Source organism: Odontesthes bonariensis, chromosome 14 (genome assembly GCF_027942865.1).
Source record: "Odontesthes bonariensis isolate fOdoBon6 chromosome 14, fOdoBon6.hap1, whole genome shotgun sequence".
NCBI lineage: Eukaryota > Metazoa > Chordata > Actinopteri > Atheriniformes > Atherinopsidae > Odontesthes > Odontesthes bonariensis.
The window spans coordinates 29309032-29328660 of NC_134519.1; the positions used below are offsets into that span (position 1 = coordinate 29309032).

At 42.1% G+C, this 19629-nt stretch overlaps 1 protein-coding gene across 1 annotated transcript in view; it reads right to left on the bottom strand.

The window, feature by feature from the left end:
• Window positions 1-89: 89 nt before the first annotated feature.
• The window catches only part of LOC142399541 (uncharacterized), a 59948-nt gene continuing 40408 nt past the window's right edge, over window positions 90-19629 (bottom strand). Inside the window, exons 9-28 of the mRNA XM_075484265.1 lie at window positions 18689-18748; window positions 16730-16783; window positions 16438-16546; window positions 13102-13731; window positions 12708-12826; window positions 12232-12315; window positions 11902-12006; window positions 10440-10486; window positions 8776-8862; window positions 8345-8480; window positions 6786-6933; window positions 3216-3357; window positions 2955-3087; window positions 2377-2574; window positions 1946-2186; window positions 1581-1709; window positions 1317-1480; window positions 693-846; window positions 358-429; window positions 90-244 (exon numbers count right to left, since the gene is read on the bottom strand). Coding sequence (XP_075340380.1) covers window positions 90-244; window positions 358-429; window positions 693-846; window positions 1317-1480; window positions 1581-1709; window positions 1946-2186; window positions 2377-2574; window positions 2955-3087; window positions 3216-3357; window positions 6786-6933; window positions 8345-8480; window positions 8776-8862; window positions 10440-10486; window positions 11902-12006; window positions 12232-12315; window positions 12708-12826; window positions 13102-13731; window positions 16438-16546; window positions 16730-16783; window positions 18689-18748 — 2967 coding nt within the window. The remainder of the gene's footprint in view (window positions 245-357; window positions 430-692; window positions 847-1316; window positions 1481-1580; window positions 1710-1945; window positions 2187-2376; window positions 2575-2954; window positions 3088-3215; window positions 3358-6785; window positions 6934-8344; window positions 8481-8775; window positions 8863-10439; window positions 10487-11901; window positions 12007-12231; window positions 12316-12707; window positions 12827-13101; window positions 13732-16437; window positions 16547-16729; window positions 16784-18688; window positions 18749-19629) is intronic.

Below are 19629 nucleotides of genomic sequence, written 5' to 3' on the forward strand. Positions count from 1 at the left end.
GCAGATTGTCAGAAGGCACACAACACAATGATGTTTTGTTGTTGAATAGTGCTTTATAAATCTTTGTGACATCTTAAACATCAGAGATTTTAAAAGCATTCGGCAGACTCTTGCTGCAGTCCCAAGCACGCCATGCCTCCTCTGCTGGGCGCCGGGTTGTTACACTGTCGGCTCCTCGTCATTGTTCCTCCGCCGCAGGGCGACCACGCTCCCCAGCAGCTGAAGCTGCCATCAATAGCTATTTCTAAAGGAAAGAGTCAGGCCAAATATCATGCCAGTGTCACAATGGGACTTGTAAATACAAGTTGAATAAAAGTTACACTATGAATGTTGCACTTTCTGCATCTGTTTGCTTACCTTTTTTCCTATTAGTGATCTCACAGCTCCTTCCACTGTAGCCAACAGGACACACACATTCACACCTGGTGCCTGTTGAGGATGACAGCAATTTTATTGTTATCACTTTTCCATCGGGCCTCACATTTAAACTGTTGCCCTATTTTTGAGACCAAAACTTCAAAAACGACAAAGACATGTTGGTGTTAATGGCTCTCATCACTTAAGAGTGATAAAGGACACTTAACATCTACGGCTCAGATACGAAAGTAATAGTAAGACACTGAAATTTCCGTCGGTAAATGATAGATGTAGAATGAGAGGCATTTTAGTTAGAACAACACAAACTGTGGTACCTTTCAAAACAGCCACTCCGTTGTTGTGACAGGGAGAGCAGCGGCATGAACTCGACTCTGTCAGGTACTCTGACAGCGCTCGTCTCAGGTTTCTTTTCAGGACAGAATGATGGGAGAAGTCTCTGGATATCACCAGCTCATACAGCGGCCTGGTCTAATGATACACACGTTACATATAAGCAGGATCCTTTCACAGTTCAAAACATTGAGCCAACTGGAAAGGCTCGTGGGAAGTGAAGCCTAACTGTGCTGCAGAGAGGCAGCCTGTTTGTCTCTGGCACACTTGCTCTTTGGAATCATTTGCCATTTGCTCTCCAAATTGCCATTGATTGGGTCAGTTGTACTCCGACTCTGTGAGTGTGCCAGTGCTGGCCATGCATCGAAGTGTCTGGTCAGGTTGCTTGTGCGTAGTTTGATTTGAAATGGAGAAATATAAATTGATAGAAACAAACAAAAAAAAAAAGGGTTTTAATACCGTTCATGTCGCAGGAGATTATGGGAGAGAGAGATGGGATGCAAGGGGCCATAGCATGATTAAAACAGAAGCTGACAATATAAATAGTGTGTTTAAGGAAAAGAAAAAAAACCCACACATGAAATATACATCTAGACAGGGTTCCTCACTGTTGTGCGAATGAAGTCAGGGTTGAAACGGACACCTTCGCCCCAAAGCCGCATCAGGTCTGGGGTGGGAAGCTTCTTAGACAACAGAGCAGTGATGGTTTCACTACTTCCGCCCTTTACGACAGCAACAAAGTCCTCCATCATGCTACCCTCTTTTGTGTCCTCTTGAAAGGGACAGAATGAAAGTTCAAGTCATTTGTCAGGTGCAAGGCAGGGAAGATTCTGCAGACTTTGAGACATTTTGATCCACCGGGGGAACCTTACCTCCCATCTCATTCAGAAGGCCATCACAGGATCCACCTTCAGCCGACACTGACACATACACACCATATATGTTTGCCCCTGCCTTAATGCCTGCCTGCACACAGTTCTTGTAGTCTTCCAAAGAATAATCTAGAAATGACAAATGCAGAGAGTAATGGTTAATATCTATGTCACTGTACAAACCCGCTCAGAGGCTATTCAAAGCCCCTGGTCAGCTCGGCTTAAAAGAAATGCTTCCTTCCTATTCAGAGTTCAGAACAATCCTATGAGTGCCTGCTCAAACTGATTATCCAAGCGTTCATCACTCGTCTAGAAAATAAAGAACTTTGAGCATTCCCAACTCCGAGCACGGTGGTCGCTCCTACCTGACTTCTCAAGCTTCTCTTTGTTCAAGATGATGGTGTGCTCAAAGTCTCCTCCGAGGGCAGCCTCAGTGATGTAGTGGGTGCCATAGTCTCTGTAGATCTGTCTATACTCCCCATAAACATAAGACTGTGGTAGGGAGCGAAGACGATCCAGAAACTCAGGGTGAAGCACCAAATCATCCGACTTCAGCATGTATTGGGCCAACTCCAGCTCTGCTTTAGCCCGAATAAAACTGTTGGTCTGGGGATCAGAAGACAGGGGTAAAAGTCTCCTGACGGCTTATAGATTGTGGAAATTCTTCAATATTATTTCATCATAGAAATCCTAGTGAGTTGAGAGTGACTTCTTGTATTACTTGAAATGTATTGCATGCATTAGCTGTTTGTGTAGAGGTTAATATATATGTATAAAAAAAGAAAAGGCATCTCACTTTTCCAGAGGCACGACGCAGCTTTTTAACTGACTTGCTGTATTTGGAGTCACTGTAACTGAACCCAAAATGAAAAACACCTGGAACGGCGATGCCGATCGAGAAAGAGGTTTTGGAGGTGCGTTCCTTTGAGGTGAACTCCATGTAGTCGGAGTACGACTCAAAAGACTGCATGGTGAAATCATATGAGCCTTTTGTCTGTGAACAACAGAAGCACATCAACTCAGCATAGGAGCAGTCTGTGCTTTGAACACACACATGCTGCTGTTAGACTGCATTTATTTTACTAAACTGAGTGGAAAATGGTTTATTGTTAGGAGCCAGTGGCAGGCTACAAAGAAATGAGACAATAATGTAGAAATAATACAATGATCAATATCAGTAAGCCATTAATGAAGTTGTTCATTCGTGATTGTTGGCCCTGTTCATCTGCAGCCAATTAGATAGCTCATGCAAAAGTTGAAATGTTTTTGGTAATAGATTATCAACACTTAATAAAGCCATACTATCTAGAAAGTGTGCGTAGTAAGTTTGTATTCCAGTTTGTTTCCAGTGTGACTGAAGCCAGCCATTTCCACCTGCAACGTGTATTGCTGTAAGTTGAAGGGCTTCCTGAACGGGACATCCTGGATATACTGAGGCAGGCAGCTGCCCGCATAGTATCTGTTGTCAAGTACCACTCCTTCCAGGTTACTGTTCAAGACGTTTATTCTGAGAGAAGAGCAGCCGCAACAGGATTAATGGTGCAAAGAATGGTTTGACAAAAGCTACACAGTTTTTATAAATGACCCCCTAAAATATATATATTTTGGTGACACAACAATGGGCACGTGACTCACCCCTTGGCAAGGTTTTCTATTCCCCAATACTCCTCAGCCTCCTCCCTGCAGGGCTTAGAAACCGTCTTGCAGCCAGCTTCATCCGACATGTCCCCACAGTCATCCTCCCCATTACACTGCAGAGTTCTGTGGACACAACGGCCTGAAAGACCATTTGAATCTCATGAATCGTGCAGTAGAGCATGCTGTCACGCCTCGGTTTCTATAATATATCATCTTCAGCAGTTTGAATATAGAATAATAATTCATGGTAGCAGGTTTTTAGAGGTGTTGGCCCATACTGGTACTTTAGTTTCTTTTGTGCCAAATCAGGCAAGCTGTTTTCCACGTTGCCAACCAATTGAATCTCTTACTGGCCTTAGTTTTACATCTTGACAAACCAAATATGAAAGAGGTGTCGATCTTCTCATCTAACTTAAATCACTAACCTGATATTGAAAAACAAAACGATCGTCATGTGTCACTCTGAAATGACAACATGCTGAACAGCTTATTACAAATCGCATAATTCAATTCAATTCAATTCATTTTTATTTATATAGCGCCAAATACAACAAATGTCATCTCAAGGCACTTAGATAGTAAGTCCAATTCAAGCCAATTGGAATTCAATTAATTAATAATAATCATAATTCATAAAATAATCCAATTCGTTCATATAGAGCCAATTCAAAAACAATTTCCTAGCTAAGAAAACCAACAGATTGCACTGAAAACTTTTTGTTTTTCGGTCCAATCTCCCGGCCTGAGCGGCGTGCCTGAGGCGACTGTGGAGAGAAATGACTCCCTTTTAACAGGAAGAAACCTCTGGCAGAACCAGACTCAGGAAGGGTGGCCATCCGCCTCGACCAGCTGGGGTTTGAGAAGACAGAAAAAGGGGGGGGGGGAAAGGGGGGGGGGGATGGGGAGGGGGGCAGGGGGCCACCGCGACGGCGGCACTGTAACACCATTCAAAGGATATCTGTTGGAACAGGGAAACACGAGTTAATGACCACAATAATATCACATATACATAAAGAGAGTAAAGTGAGGAAAGGTGTGTCAGATGAGGCCCCCCAGCAGTCTAGGCCTATAGCAGCTTAACTATGGGATGTTTCAGGATCACATGAGCCATCCCTATTCAAGGTAAACACAAGAAACTTGTGCTAACGAAAAAATAAATAATAAAATAAAGTAAAGGACCAGACAGTGAGTAATTCCCTATACTCCCTATATAGATCTGCTCCTCACACCACAACAACCATCTTTTTACAGCCACAAGCTACCTCAGCCTCTCACCAACTGCACACCAGTCACAGCGGGGTGGGGATGCAAACCCTGGTTCGGGTAGGGGGAGAAATAAAAGAGGTAAGAGAAGCGGGAATGGGATTCAAACCCTGGTTCGGGTAGGGGGTAATGAAAGTATAGAGGGTGCCAGAGGTGGAGGCAGAACAAGACACACTAGCAGACACACTATCAGATTCAACAGACCTAACTATAAGCTTTATAAAAAAGGAAAGTTTTAAGCCTGGTCTTAAAAGTGGAAAGGGTGTCTGCTTCCCGGACATTTACTGGCAGCTTATTCCACAATTGAGGGGCCTGATAACTGAAGGCTCTGCCTCCCATTCTACTTTTAGAAACTCTGGGAACCTCAAGTAAACCTGCAGTTTGGGAACGAAGTGCTCTGTTAGGAAAATATCTTACAATGAGATCTTTAAGATATGATGGAGCTCGGTCATTAAGAGTTTTATATGTAAGGAGAAGAATCTTAAATTCTATTCTGAATTTAACAGGGAGCCAATGAAGAGAAGCTAAAACTGGAGAAATATGATCTCTCCTGTTAGTTCTCATCAGAACTCTGGCTGCAGCATTTTGGATCAACTGAAGGCTTTTCAGAGAATATGTAGGACAGCCCAATAATAAAGAATTACAGTAGTCCAATCTTGAAGTAACAAATGCATGAATTAGTTTTTCTGCATCACTCTGAGACAAGATGTTCCTGATTTTAACAATATTACGAAGGTGAAAGAAGGCAGTCCTAGAAACCTGTTTTATATGCGAGTCAAATGATAAGTTCTGGTCAAAAATAACTCCAAGGTTCCTCACTGTAGAACTAGAAGCCAAGGAAATACCATCTAGAGTAACTATATAGCTAGACAATTTCTCCCTGAAACGCTCAGGTCCAAAGATAACGACTTCAGTTTTGTCTGAATTTAGCAGCAGACAGTTCTGAGTCATCCAGGTCTTTATGTCTTTAAGACATGCTTGTAGTCTGACCAACCTATTGGGTTCATCTGGTTTTATAGATAAGTACAGCTGAGTATCATCAGCATAGCAATGGAAATTTATGCCATGCTGCCTAATAATGTTACCTAATGGAAGCATGTATAAAGTAAAAAGAATCGGTCCAAGCACAGAACCCTGGGGAACTCCATGACTTACTCTGGTGTGTGAGGAAGATTCTTCATTTACAAGAACAAACTGAAATCTATCAGATAAATATGATTTAAACCAGCCTAATGCAGTTCCTTTAATCCCAATAACATGTTCAAGTCTGTGTAATAAGATACTGTGATCGACCGTATCAAATGCAGCACTGAGATCCAACAGGACAAGCACAGACACAAGTCCGCTATCAGAGGCTAAGAGGAGATCATTGGTAACTTTCAGCAGTGCTGTTTCAGTGCTATGATGCACTCTGAATCCTGACTGAAACTCTTCAAACAAATTATTTCTGTGTAAATGATCACAAAGCTGAGCTGCCACTATTTTTTCAAGAACTTTAGACATAAAAGGGAGATTGGATATAGGTCTATAATGAGCCAACACTTCTGAATCAAGAGTAGGTTTTTTAAGTAAAGGTTTAATTACAGCAACCTTAAAAGTCTGAGGTACATATCCTGTCAACAAAGACAGATTGATCAAATCCAATATGGAAGTGTCAATTAATGGGAATAACATCTGAGATGCTGAATTAGAGCCCTTGATCAAATGAAAATGCACTTGTTATTACAAAATGACTTATCGAGCATCATTTTTGGTAACCTCTAACTTGTCTAATTGTAACAAATCAAACAATCTTTCACTTAATTTCTTGATAAACAGTATAAACAACCCTAACCGTGCCCTAGCACATCCTGGTGTGAGTTAGTGAGCGGGATCAACCCATGGCTGTCTGACTAAGCATCCTGTAAAACCTCACAACCAACATTTGAGTCCCTCCTGCATCTAATCCTCTAAATTTGGCCTTTAGCCAACATGACATCGTGTGTGTGTGTCTCTGTGTGTGTGTGTGTGTGTGTGTGGTGTTGACGCCTTTATGCATCGCCTGGGAGTTTGGTTACAGTGGAGAGGTGGGAGGTGAAATAATAAATCATCCTCTTTTCTCTTAATGACCCAACATTCCTTGTAGTTTCAGTCGATTGCAATGCTAAAAGCTAAAGGTAATGAACTGAATCACTATGACAGCATCAGTGTAGCTGAACTGTCAGCGAGCTGCTGCAAAATATACTCAGACTACTGATTTTACATCAGTTTGCTCCCCTTCAACTGGAATGGAAAGTGGAGTGTGGGGGTGGCGGTAGGAGATACCTGTTTGGGTGCAGAGGAATCCCTCACATGAGGGTATATTGTCACAAGTGTAGCGGGCTGAAACTTCACAGGCCTCCTCTTCGCTGCCATGAAAATTGCACTGTTCCCCTCCAAATTGAGATGGCTGGTCCAGCTTTGCATAGCGAAACTGCATGGTTGGAGAGAGAGATAAACACATAAGAGGTTACAGAAACACAGAGGAGGATTGGCCGCTACCCAGTTAAGGTGGCTTGAAAACCGCTCTGGGGAGCTATAAGAGATGAAATCACATTAGTGGGCTGTTTTCACTTTGTCATGTCAAGTTTATTAATCCTCCCTCTTGTAAAGTGGATGAGGATAGAGGGCTGGAGTCCATCAGCTCAGACCTCTGCCAGCAGTGGAGCACTTTACAGTCCACAGAGAAATACAGCTCTTAAATGTCAAAACGCTGAATACCCCAGGACTATACCTCAAACATTACTTTGCAGGATTTCCTGAATGTTCGAATCTGACTACATCCAGATGGAATTTGAAATAACCAGAGCTCGGTTAGGTCATTTATTTGACTACATGTTTAGTTGATTCTAAGCTACATACAGTATTTACTTTGTGTAAAAGCAGCGATTTGTGCAGTTGTTTGCTTGGTTGTTAAATGAAGGTTGACATGTCTTGGGGGAAAGAAAGTTTAGAATTTTTGGAAATGCGTTTATTTGCTTTTGGGCCTGTAGCTCATTCTAGCTCCATACTAACTAACTCATCTAGCAGAAAGACTGCTATCTTAAAGAAACAGAAACCGGCTTAGCTCTTTTGTTCCGTTTAAACGTTAAAAACCCTGCTTTTGAGGTGCTTTTAGGTGGGCCTATTTTATAATTTTTATTTTTACTTCTGTATCTATAATGTGAAATTCAGACAGAATCAGGTGTACTAATTCTCCTAACCAGTCAGTGAGCTAAGTTTTTGGACTTTGGGAAGGTAACCGCTACAATCTTTCAACTACAAAAAAAATATTTATTTTTCACAAATTTAAAAAAAAAAATTTTGTTCATCCTTACAAATTAGCCTATTTCTCCTGCTGCCACTCAATAGAGGAAATACATCACGTCGGTTCAGTTTACATGCAGTCAGTGGGTGTTCCATCTTTTTGGGGAAACAGCAATTTTTTCTTCATCAAGTCAGACTGAGCTGTTGTACCAGCATTAGCCACTTGGTATCAGTTTGCTTCAAAATTATTACTTTCTGCGACCACTGGACCGGTAACGTTCAAGCACACAGATTTCTCTTTCTGCGTATTAGCCTTGAAAATTCTTCCTGATTTGACTGTTATCTGCATTTGTTCACGGAAGCCACTGAAATCATGTTCAGAGCAGTTTGCTGCAATTGCTCATATTGAGAGTCTGTCTGGACTCATCGTTCAAAACTGTTAAACTTAAGCCTAAACTGTCAGTCGCAGTCACTTTTATTCATTATTCTTCATGAATTATGAAATAATCTTAGAGAGCACATTGATGAGCCCACGAATAAGGTCCTGAGGTGTATTATTGTACAGTCGTTACGTCTCTGTTACGTCTGCTCATACTCACTCTCTTCTTTTGGCAGGTGTCACAGCGGGACCAAGCGCTCCATTCTGAAAAAGCACAGTCCACTGGTTGAACCTGATTATCCACCGATCGAGCCTCGCGAACACTGGGGTCCTCACTGCTGGCTGTTGCTACTTCACTGCAAAGTTTAAACGAGAATCACCTCAGAGCACGTAGGGACTGTGATACTTTGAAGGCAAACGTCTGACCCCTTAAAGTACGATAAGAATTCAATTCAGTTTTTTTTGGTGCCAAAATCACAACAAACGTCATCTCAAGACGCTTCAAAAGATGAGTCCAACGAACTGCTGATTACTACAGAGTTAAATGTGGAACCAATTGAAAAGCCATGCTTGTGCATCTTCAGTGGCAGAGGAACGAAAATATGCAAAGATGTTGATTCATAGTACAACACAGACTTATAAATCTCCTACCTTAGCAGCAACAAGCTCAGAGTTATGATGAGTAGGCAGCTGTGAGAATTGAGTGCTCTCGCCTGTATCATTTCAGAAAGCATGATTCTGTGTTATGACCGGCTGTGACAGAGGAGAAGGCACTGCTCAGCTTCCCGTGTAAACACGCTCTGATCAATACTGGCCTTGATATGAACTCACTGCTGCCATTAGGCTCAAAGGTGGAGCTGAATACACAATGCTGCAGGCTGTCTGAGCCACAAAGCCAATTGCTGGGGCGTTAGATCCCATGTCTGAATGCATTTTCAACAGGTCTGACACAGGCCTCAAGCTTGAATAAAGATGGTTAGGTTTGCAGACTGATTCAAAATCTGTTGGATTCACAGATTTTTAGTGGGAAGCCAAGGCTCTCTTTTGAATTGTCAAAAAAATGGATTGTGCATAATCTGTACTAATGTCATGCATCTGAAATGGCTACGAAACATGCTTTATACCAGTGTTTCCCAACCCTGGTCCTCAAGGCACACAGCAACTCATGTTGTCCGTGTTTTCCAGCTGGTTCAAATAATTGGGTCAGGTCTTTAAGCTCTGCAGAGGGCTGAGGACGACGCATTCATTTGAATCAGGTGTCCTGGAGCAGGGAAACATGGAAAACATGCAGAGTGGTGTGTGCCTTGAGGACCAGAGTTGTGAAACACTGCTTTTCACAACATGGCAGTGGTGGAGATCAGGGGTTAGGCAAATTCCCGGTACAGACTGGGTCCAAAAAATTGAACCATGTTTATTTAGCTCTGATCTTTAAACTTTGTTGAACTTAATTGATCTCGGATTTACCAGAATGACAATCACATGACTCGGCTGTAGTTTAAGTGCAATGCTGCTAAGCCCTGATTTGCTTCTACCTGTATTGCTAATACATATTTTTATCAGTTCTGCTTAAGTTTTTATATTTCTACATTTTAATAGAATGGTATATATCTATACTTCTCAGACATTACATTAGTGATAAAGCTCTAAAATACAACATACTGCTCACTATCTTTTTCCCAACCTGTGTATGAGCTATTCACACTTTCAACTACGAATTTCCCCAATAAAGATAGCTTTGATAAAAGATCCATTTTCAAACATTGCATAACTAATACAAATGTAAATGTATGTAGCAGAACATTGCTTTTCCTTCCTACCCCTCTCATTGTCTCACAACCCCTCAGATTGATAAACCCTGGTAACCCGTTTGAGAATGTACGACCCCTGAGAGCAAAAGCTGCTACGTGACTGACTGGAGCTCGACCAGCTTCGGGTGAAAAAAAATTCTAATTCAAACTTGTAGCATTTCTGGGTGAAGGGCAACCCCTTTCGGGCTTGTATGGGTTTTGCAAACAGAAATAAAACCACTGATAACTGTGGGAATCACATGGTATTTTAATTGTGACTGAACAGCGGCATGAATACAGTGTATGGGGGAAGTCAAAGACGTACAAAATTCCCTTTTTCATGACAATTCTTAATTCCATAAATAAACTTTACAAAATGTTTTGGACAATTTCTCTTTTGTCTTACACAAGCAGGGGCACAGTTACCATCATTATTGTAAGTCTAGCAGTTTATAGTGAGTTCTATTGATCATATTATGTAAAGTGGCCCGTCTTTCTGGCCATTTTAATTCAGTGAAGCAGACCTACAGTAAGTGCTTTGTTACAACAATGACTTGTTTACTGTATACAATGACCTGACAAGAAGAACAGAGACTAGACAATAAAAATGAACCCAATAAGGTAACAAAATGCGCTCTACAGTCTGTTATCATAATGGCATGATTCTGCTCTTCACTTATTCAAGATACTAAACAGAGATATGACTCTCAAATTGTAAACAACGTGATCTCAATTGGTAATGTAGAATATCTAAAAGCTAAGAGATGCAGGAAAATCTGCCACTACATGTATTTGCGAAGTAGAAGTAGCTCTTGTTCCAACCCCTTAATTCCTTTCATTTGTAAATTTGTAAAATGAAAGAGACAGGTACATTAGGCTTTACTCTGAATGATCATATAACACATATTCACAGTTCATTTCTCACCAACCAAAAGGAGGGCATTTCAGACATATATATATATAAAAAAAAAACCCTGACTGAAACAAACAAACGAAGAAAAAAACGGCAGCAGAAGTGAAACGAATGTCCAGATGTCGAAAATGGAGGTGCTGGTAGGGTGTTGCTTGAGAGAAACACAGGTAGTTGGCATCCAAGAGGCAAGAGAGCTATCTTATGGCACAGAGGCTCAGGTTATGGGGATCGGAGATATTCTTATTTACAAAATAGACGTTTGGCAAACTTAGATGTCAATATTGATGCCTCAGAGCCATTCCGATATCTGCAACGACTCGATGTCATCAACTTCGAAATTCACAGCTTATAAAATAAGAAAAAAAAAAGAAAAAACATCGTCTCTGATTTGTTTCAGGCCTTGAAGGAAGCCGCGGAGCGCAGCTCTGCTCACAGCTGAATCCGCTGGATCCACATGGAGTCTGTTCATGCAAATGAGTGAATCGGCGGAGCAACGCTATGGGAACATTTGGCAAATCCACCTGCTGTGCGCAGTCTTTGCTGGTGGCAGTTGACAAACTGAAAGTCAGCCATGTACAGTTTGATGCTGCTCCTCTTGAAAGTTTCCAAAAATAATTTGCATCATCAAACTTGTTGTGTCCCCCCCCCCCCACATATCCTCACAGATATAACCTCCCTACTTCATTACAGAAGGATGAAATCCCCTCCTGTTGTAAGGTTCAGTCAGAGATCAAAAGGTCACTTCCTGGTTGAAAGGTTAATTGATTGGACAATAAAGCCATAGTCTGCTCTTCATGCTGAGGACAGTACAGTGCAGTGTACGGCCTCTGGAGGAGAAGCAGTTCCTCGGATAGCCAGAACCGCCAAATATATCCTTTTAAGTTTGAAAAACAACAAAAAAAACAACAAAAAAAAAAACAGGGCAAGCCTGTGTAATCCTGCTGTGAGAGAAGCTGCTGCTCGCAGTCACTCATCTCTCTCTCTTCTTTCTTTCACAAGCTTCAGTGTTGGCCTTGAGAGTTTCAGTCTCCTGAAAGACAGAAAAAGGGAAAATCACTTTGCTGTTATACATCTCACCAGCAGGTGGCGACGTAGTGCCTTGCCATCTCCCAATGACATGAGAGACATGAAGACGGATAAGCTGTACTGAGCCAAGGCCTTTTTGCAGTTGGCAGCAAAGCACTAATTCACGGGAAAAAAGAGATTTACTGACAGATGAAAATATGAAGCTAATAACAGACAGATGAAGAGAAAGAGAGGTTTATGAAAACAAATGAGACAAGGGAAGCAGCTTAGGCACCAGGATGACAAATAAAGACGCGAGTGTCACAATGCGAAGACAGCTGATTAATAACTCTGGGAAGTAATAGAAGAAATGCTCACTTTCACACTGTCTGTTGTTGTCTAGCTGTCTTCCTGTGGACAGGTCTGATCCACAGGCTCAGCAGCTCCGCCGGGAGCCTGAGACTCCGATCTTGCATCAACACACTCCTGAGAGAAGAAAAAATCCAATTCAATCTCACGTTTATCAACTTGTTAGGACCCCCACATTTACAGCCTGAATATTTAGGAAAATGGCACCAACTATGATGAGTCTGAAATATGATTTCACCATATTATATATGATCTAATCAACACACGTTTAAATCACATTTGACCTTTAATGTTTTAATTGATTTGGCATTTTCCTCAAATAGAAAAAGAGGGAACTCAATCCTGTTTGCCATAATCGCATAACATCCCGCACTGCGTAACTACATGTAGCACAGCTGAGAACAGATCATCCATGTGACAGTAATCAATGACAATCATGCCAGTCAGTTGCTACATCTAATCCATGAATCTCATTGACTGATATGTGGTCCAGGCGGGCCGGCACTCACGGACTGTTCCTCCTTGGCGTTATCCTCTGGCTCAACTGGGGAGTGATCTGTGGGGGGGTCACTAGCCTGGGAGGGGGGGCAGTCTGAAGATGAGCTCTGCTGAGGGGCTGGAGTGGACGCTGCGAGGAAAGGAAGATAAATGTCGAGTGAATGTGTTGCGAAAAATAAATCTACATCTTGACCTTTATTTCTTGTCATCTGCTTTGCTGGATGTATCTAATGTTCATCGCCTCAGTTTAGTGAGTGAATTTCAAGACAACCCATTCAATAGATATTTCACTGAAGACAACAAAGCATCTGGCGACCATGAATGTCTGGGACTGAGATTTGAGGTTTTTTTAAACATGCAAGGCAAGTTTTAAGCTTTTAAAATAAAAGAAACACAAAGACTTACGTGACTCAGTAGACGGTGATGTGGAGGTACCTGGGCTCAGAGTCATCCTAGAGAGATCCAGATCGCTACAGCTACCTTCTTCTTCCTGGGTGGCAGCGGTTTGTGCTGGCAGCAGCTGACTGCAGGCCAGTGTGTCCAGTACACTTATGAGGCCCGGGGTTCCACACCTGCTCACTGCTGCTGACGCAGGACCTGCTGCTCCCGATGTCGAAGGGCCTTCCCCTGCATCTGAGTCCGCACCGAGCCCTTCTTTCCCCAGGCTAAGCTGCCTCTGGAGCAGGGTGGGGTCAGCCGTGTGTTGGGGGCTGGTGATGGCTGAGGACGGGGCTGACAGGTCGCAGGCTTGGGGGCACACGGTGGTGATGGGTACCAAGCCTTGGAGCATGGCAGCTGGGATGGCGTGGCCCCCCACGCCCATCGTCTGGGTCGGCATGTAGGCCGCCATGGCTGCCCACTGCTGCTGGGTGGCAGGGAAAATGTTGGCCTGACTCCAGATGACTGGCTGACCACCAGGGAGAACCTGAGCTACCTGGAGGGGCCCCTGCACGGGGAAGGCCAGAGTCTGAGCTTGGGCAGAAAACGGCTGCTGAGCCCACTGGGCTGCCTGCACTGGTCCCATGGTCATATAACCTGAGAGGAAAACAAGACATGGAGGCAGATGGGAGATAGGCAATTATAAAAGGATACTAAAGAAGAAGAAGAAAGCAAAAATCATTGTAATATGAAAACAGAATACGTAAGTTAAATACGTCTACATTCAATATTACAAAAAGCTCCTCTACTAATACTGTTAGGAATTGTGAATTATTGGACTTTGGATTTCTTTTGTCTTGGTTTTTCTGTGTTTTGTTACTATTCTGTTTTCTTGTTTGTCTTCTTGAGCCATTGGTTCAAATCATTCATCTGTCTAGTCATGATTGGTCTTTTACTCTCTTGGTTTTTTCGTGTGTTTTCATTCTTTCGTCCTTTGACTTCCTCGTCTTTTCGCTGTGATCTTTTTTTTTTACTCTTTTGGCTCAGTGTTCTTGGTTAAGCTTACTTTTCCCCTGCATTCAGTCCTGTGGTTAGATGTTGTCATGACGCATAGTTCCCTCAGTTTCCTTGTTTGGTTCTCCACTTCCACACCTGTCTCCACTCAATCCACCACAACTGCAGTCACTTCCTCCTTAGTTCTCCTCGGTGTATATCCTCCTTTGTTAAGCTCTTTGTCAGGTCCTCGCCGTAACTGTCCTGAAGGTCATTCTCTGTAGTCTGTTTTAAATTAGTCAATTGCCATCTGGTTTGTTTTTGTATTTAGTTATTATTTTATCCATTTAGTTATTGGTTTTTCCGGCTCTGCTGCGTTTTTGGTTTACTCTATCAAATGCTTGCAATGTTTGAGTCACACTGAGAGTTATCCAATGTTGAACTTGTGCTGATGCAATCAAGGAGAGAATTATACCACTAACAGGGGCATAGGGTGTCAGATGTAGCAGAGAGGCGAGGCACCTTTTCTTGTTTGTGTCAAAACTGCCTGTATTATGGAACTTTTTAAATAAAGAAAAACACCAGAAGAGAAAACATAGCCTGTCTGATTTATTATTTCAATCCATTTTTAATGCAGCATGGCAGCAAGAAATCCTTTGTGTTACTACTCCGTTTTGCTGTAATTTAGTAGAAGAAATGGTTGTTCTAACTGGAAAATAACAGTGCGGAGGACATCCACAAGGATGGACAGAGCTATTCCTCAGGAATGACTGTAATCTCTGGGATTATCTAGGTAACATATCATATCCGAGGAGATGCCTATCAGTCCTTTGAGTTTATTTTCTGCCAGCCCAGACTGGAAACAGCCGAGTCGCATCATTTTCTTTTGATCACGTCTTTTTATTGAAGATTTTCACAATATACATAATACAAACAGTATACTGTATCTAGTCTAATCCCCAGTATCCACCCATCCTACCCACCCCACCAGTCAGACCCACCAGAGAGACACGCAAACGAAAAAAAAGCCCACAAAAAGACAACAACAACAAAAAAACAGACACAGCACAAAACAAGTCTATGGGGTTACATTCTCTGCTTCCATTTTTTCTACAAATGTCAAGAAAGGCTGCCAAACTGCATAGAATCTCTGAGCAGACCCTGCAGAGAGTATCTGATCTTCTCTAGTTTAAGATATTGGATAATCTCTTTGACCCAATGAGAATGCGTAGGGGGGAGAGGGTCTTTCCACCTGAACAGTATAAGTCTCCTGGCCAACAAGGTGCAAAAGGCCAACATGTTGCACTTATAATTACTGAGACGTACACAAATAGGGAAATAAAGGGGGAAGGATCCAATGGCTCTTCTAGCACTTTAGAGAAAGTTTGAAAATAGATTTCCAGAAATGATAGAGTCTTGGACATGTCCAGAACATATGTAATAGACTTGCAGGAGTTTGCTTGCATCTATCGCATGTAGGGTCCAACTCCGGTCTAATTCTAGACAACCTAACCTTCGACCAGTGAAGTCGGTGTACTATCTTGAATTGCACAACAGCATGCCGTTGACAAATGGATGATGAGTGAATCCTTTGGATAATTTTCTGCCAGATTACGTCTGGGATCTGCACATTTAAATCCTCTTCCCATTTGTTTTTGAGGTGATCTGAGTTTTCAGATAATATAGATTGAGAAGGTTATATATCCTACCTATAATCTGTCTTAAATCTGTCCTGAACTTGAAAATAGAATCTAACAGAGATGTATTTGGAGTGTGAGGCTATAAAGTTTCGCAATTGTAGATATCTAAAAAGATGCAAAATTATTGTCTACATAGAGGTCCTGCAATGCTAGGATCCCACTCTTAAGCCAGATACCAAAGGCTCCGTCTAGTATTGAAGGGGTAAACATATGTTTTTTAACTATTGGAGCGGAGAGGGAGAGATTGAGGAGAGCAAATGAGCTCCTAAACTGATTCCAAATTCTTACTGACTGTGCAGTCGCATCATTTTAATCTTTGTCAGGTCAGAAGTTGTTTTTGTTGTCCCTAATGCAGACCCTTAGAAATGATCAGAAAACACCCGAAACACAATAGCGAAAGTATTACTAATCCCATTGAAATGCGCACATTCTCATCTTCTAATATAAATAAAAAAACAGCTATGGAAACCCAAATGCCATCCCTTTTTAGTGGAGGTGACAAGAGTTTCTTCTTGTGGAATTGGGACAGGAAGTAATATATGATTATCTTATGGACATACAGCTGATAATGCTATTAATGGTACATTGATAAATTGTCCTAACCTGTTGCAAACAGGGTGATGTAACTTATCGTGGAAAATATGCAAGAGGATTGAGTGTGGATAGCTACCTGATGGTACGGAGGTGGGGCTGAAGGGGGCGTACAGCTCAGCCGGCGTGTGTTGCTGCTGGCGGCTGCTCCTACTCGGGTCCAGTGTGTTGGCAGGTGATGGAGGCATCTGGGAGGAAACACACGAATGTCACCGCTATCAAAGTCAGCTAAAAGTCACCATGTCGCACATCACGTCTGATGTCCAGTATCTGTCATTTGTTTGAGTAATTTAGATCTCCACAAATGCCCCGATGAGAACCTGCATCGATTTTCACAAACGCGCGAGAGAGGGATTGGTTTTGTGTGAGGCACTCACCGAGGGAGGAGTGGACATGTCGCCGAAAAGATCAAAGTGGTTGATGTTCTGAGTAGAACCATGGGATGAGGGAGAGAGAAAGAAAAGAGTCCAGTGATACATCACGCTGTGGGACTTCACAATCATTCAAACCTGAATTTATCTCAATGTAGGGTATGGTGGTCGCACGGGTGGATCGGTGTGGCAAGTGAAATCTTTTCATAAAGGCAGTTTGTGCTGCGGATGGCAAGCAACAAATATCCCCTCATTTCATTATCAGATAATGGATCTAAAATGAATCTTTCATGGCTTGCTATAATTGAGTGGGTAAAAGGCTATTGGGTACTATGAAACAGACTCTGATTAGATATTCTTATGTCTGCCAATCATGAGAGGCCCCCATGAGAGCCTGGGTGGCTTTATCATGCTGATTGTATTCTATGAGTAGATATATACACAGAGTGGGGTGTTTATTTCATCTAATGAATGAAGGAGCTCCTGAAACCATCCAACCGAGACCATGAGGCCGCCTCTCCCTACAGGCAGATGTGACCCCCTACTCCACCCCCCTCTCACCCTACTTAAAGGAGAGGGGACATGGCTTATGCAAGAGGCTATGGGATGGAAAAGTTGCATGGAATGCTGGGACCATGCACAAGCAGACAATGAATCACTGTGTATGCACAGAAATTCACACAAAACACACAAGATTTGCATGCTATAGGTAAACACGAACAAACACGATACTGCAAAAAAAAGAAAGAGAAGGGAACTGCAGCAATGGCCATTGCTGCTGACACGGTGTTTATGTCCTCCTCGTATAGGCTTGGACATGACAAATTATACAGTTTGCACGGCACTTTGAAACCAGTGAGGGGCAAAAAAAGTAAACATTTTACAGAGGTCTGTCCCTGCAGGCATTGACACACATCAGGGTAGCTCGAGGCTCTCACAAAGCTCCAACTGAATGAACAGACAAGCAGTAACACTTAAGAGATATGGAAGCGCTGCTACTTTAACTGGCATGGGCTGTTTGGGTGAGATAGCAACAGGGCCAAGACAGTTTATCTGTTTGATATGCTGAGCTACAAGCACACAAACAGCGGAGAGCAGGGAAGCACTCTGCTGCCGTTGTTTCTGGAAGTTGGGCGGGAATTCTCTCTGGGTGAATGTTTAGCAAAATGGGCTCAAAGAAATGTTTCTCTTTCTATTAGCGATTTAGAGATGTAATAGCGTGGTCACTGCAGGGTGGTGAAAAACTCATAAAACCTATGAAGATGAGATGAAATCTACTTTCAGTCTGATGAGGAAAAAAAAGAGGTGAATCAAAATCTGTAGTTCACTGTAGAAAATGCTTTATTTCAAGATGCTACAAGGTGTGTGAGTGTTTGTTGGCCTTGATTGTATGTAGCTGTGACTACACTGCATGCAGCTCAACCCAACACCCACCTACAAACTTCTCATGCTCATCCTCTGAGGAAGACGAAACAGCCACTCCTTTATAAACAGCATGTAGCCAGTCCACAGTTCTCGTCAGACGGGACAAGCAAACAGATTTTTTTTCTTGACCATCTGGTCACGACATGGATTCAGCTCTGTACAAGTCTGGATTGAAGATACAAAGCCTGCCAAACTCATTTTCTGTGAAATTGCTAATGTGTTACATTGGTGAACCAATTCATTGGTTTTAACTCTCCAAGGTTTGGCATGACCAATTGCCTCATAATCATCACGGCAAGCGAATGGACACTTAGAACATTGCCCGACTTGTCCGAGACTTGAGAAATGTCTTTTTGAGTGTCTCTTGGCAGCGATAGATGACAACCACTGATACAGCAAAGCAAAATATTGTAATATGGAGGCTGTCAGAGGTGGCTTAAGGCACTTCCTTCAAGAGGATTTTAAAGAGAGGTTTGCAAGGAGTGGAGTAAAAAAAAGAAAGAGAAGAAAATTAATAAAAATGAAAACACCTACAGTCATGAAATGACGTTTTGGGACATCATAGATCCCTTCCTTCTGCTGACTGGTTGGGACCTGCATTAGATTGGACGTTGATGTAAGTCACAAATCAACCTTTAATGTTTTCTTTACCAGCTAGATATTTAAAAACAGGAACTTATAAAAAAAACCTGAAGCACGTCTTTTAAAATAGAGAAAGCAGATAAAAATCTATTTAAACATTTTTTCAAAATTTACATTTATCTCTTAGCTCAATGTGATTATGCATAGTCTACAGTTGTCCTGCTGAATCAATCCTGCTTAAATCGATATTGATTGAAAACAATGCTTGAAGAAGGTTATGTTTGTGCTAAAAAAAACTATTGTTATTCTACAGCAGTCTATTCTGGTTCATAATTATATCAAAACGCCTCAGCTCTGGCTTTTTTTTTTCGTTTATTTCCCTCACAGCCATCAGAGCAATTTGTTGCTCTTAACCCTGCTGCTCACCTCTCCAACTGCTCCCTCAACTGGTTAACTTTCGGTTCTGTTCTGCCCCAAGTCTATTGATCTTGTTTTGCTCTGAGATCAAATGGCATGGCAAGTGATTAATCTCTCTCTCTCCCTCTCTACATCTTTCATCTTCAGAGGGAGGCAAGATATAGAAAGGCAAAAAAGGGGGGATGTTAGGATTAAAGCATACGATAGGTCCCTAGAGTTCTCGATGATCCTTCAAATGGTCTAAAGCCAAAAGGTCATAGTGTTGAATGTATAAAAGGAACTTGGTTTCACAACTATAACACTGGTTAAGACACTGTCTGACATCAGTTAAAGCATGAAATATATATAAAGCTTTCATTTAAATGATCAAGAGTTTTATGAAGTTAGATTTTTAGCAGACTAATAATTGTATTTTGCAAACTGCAGTCTGAGTCCTCCAGTCCTGTCCTAGATTATACACTAGGTATCCACAAAGA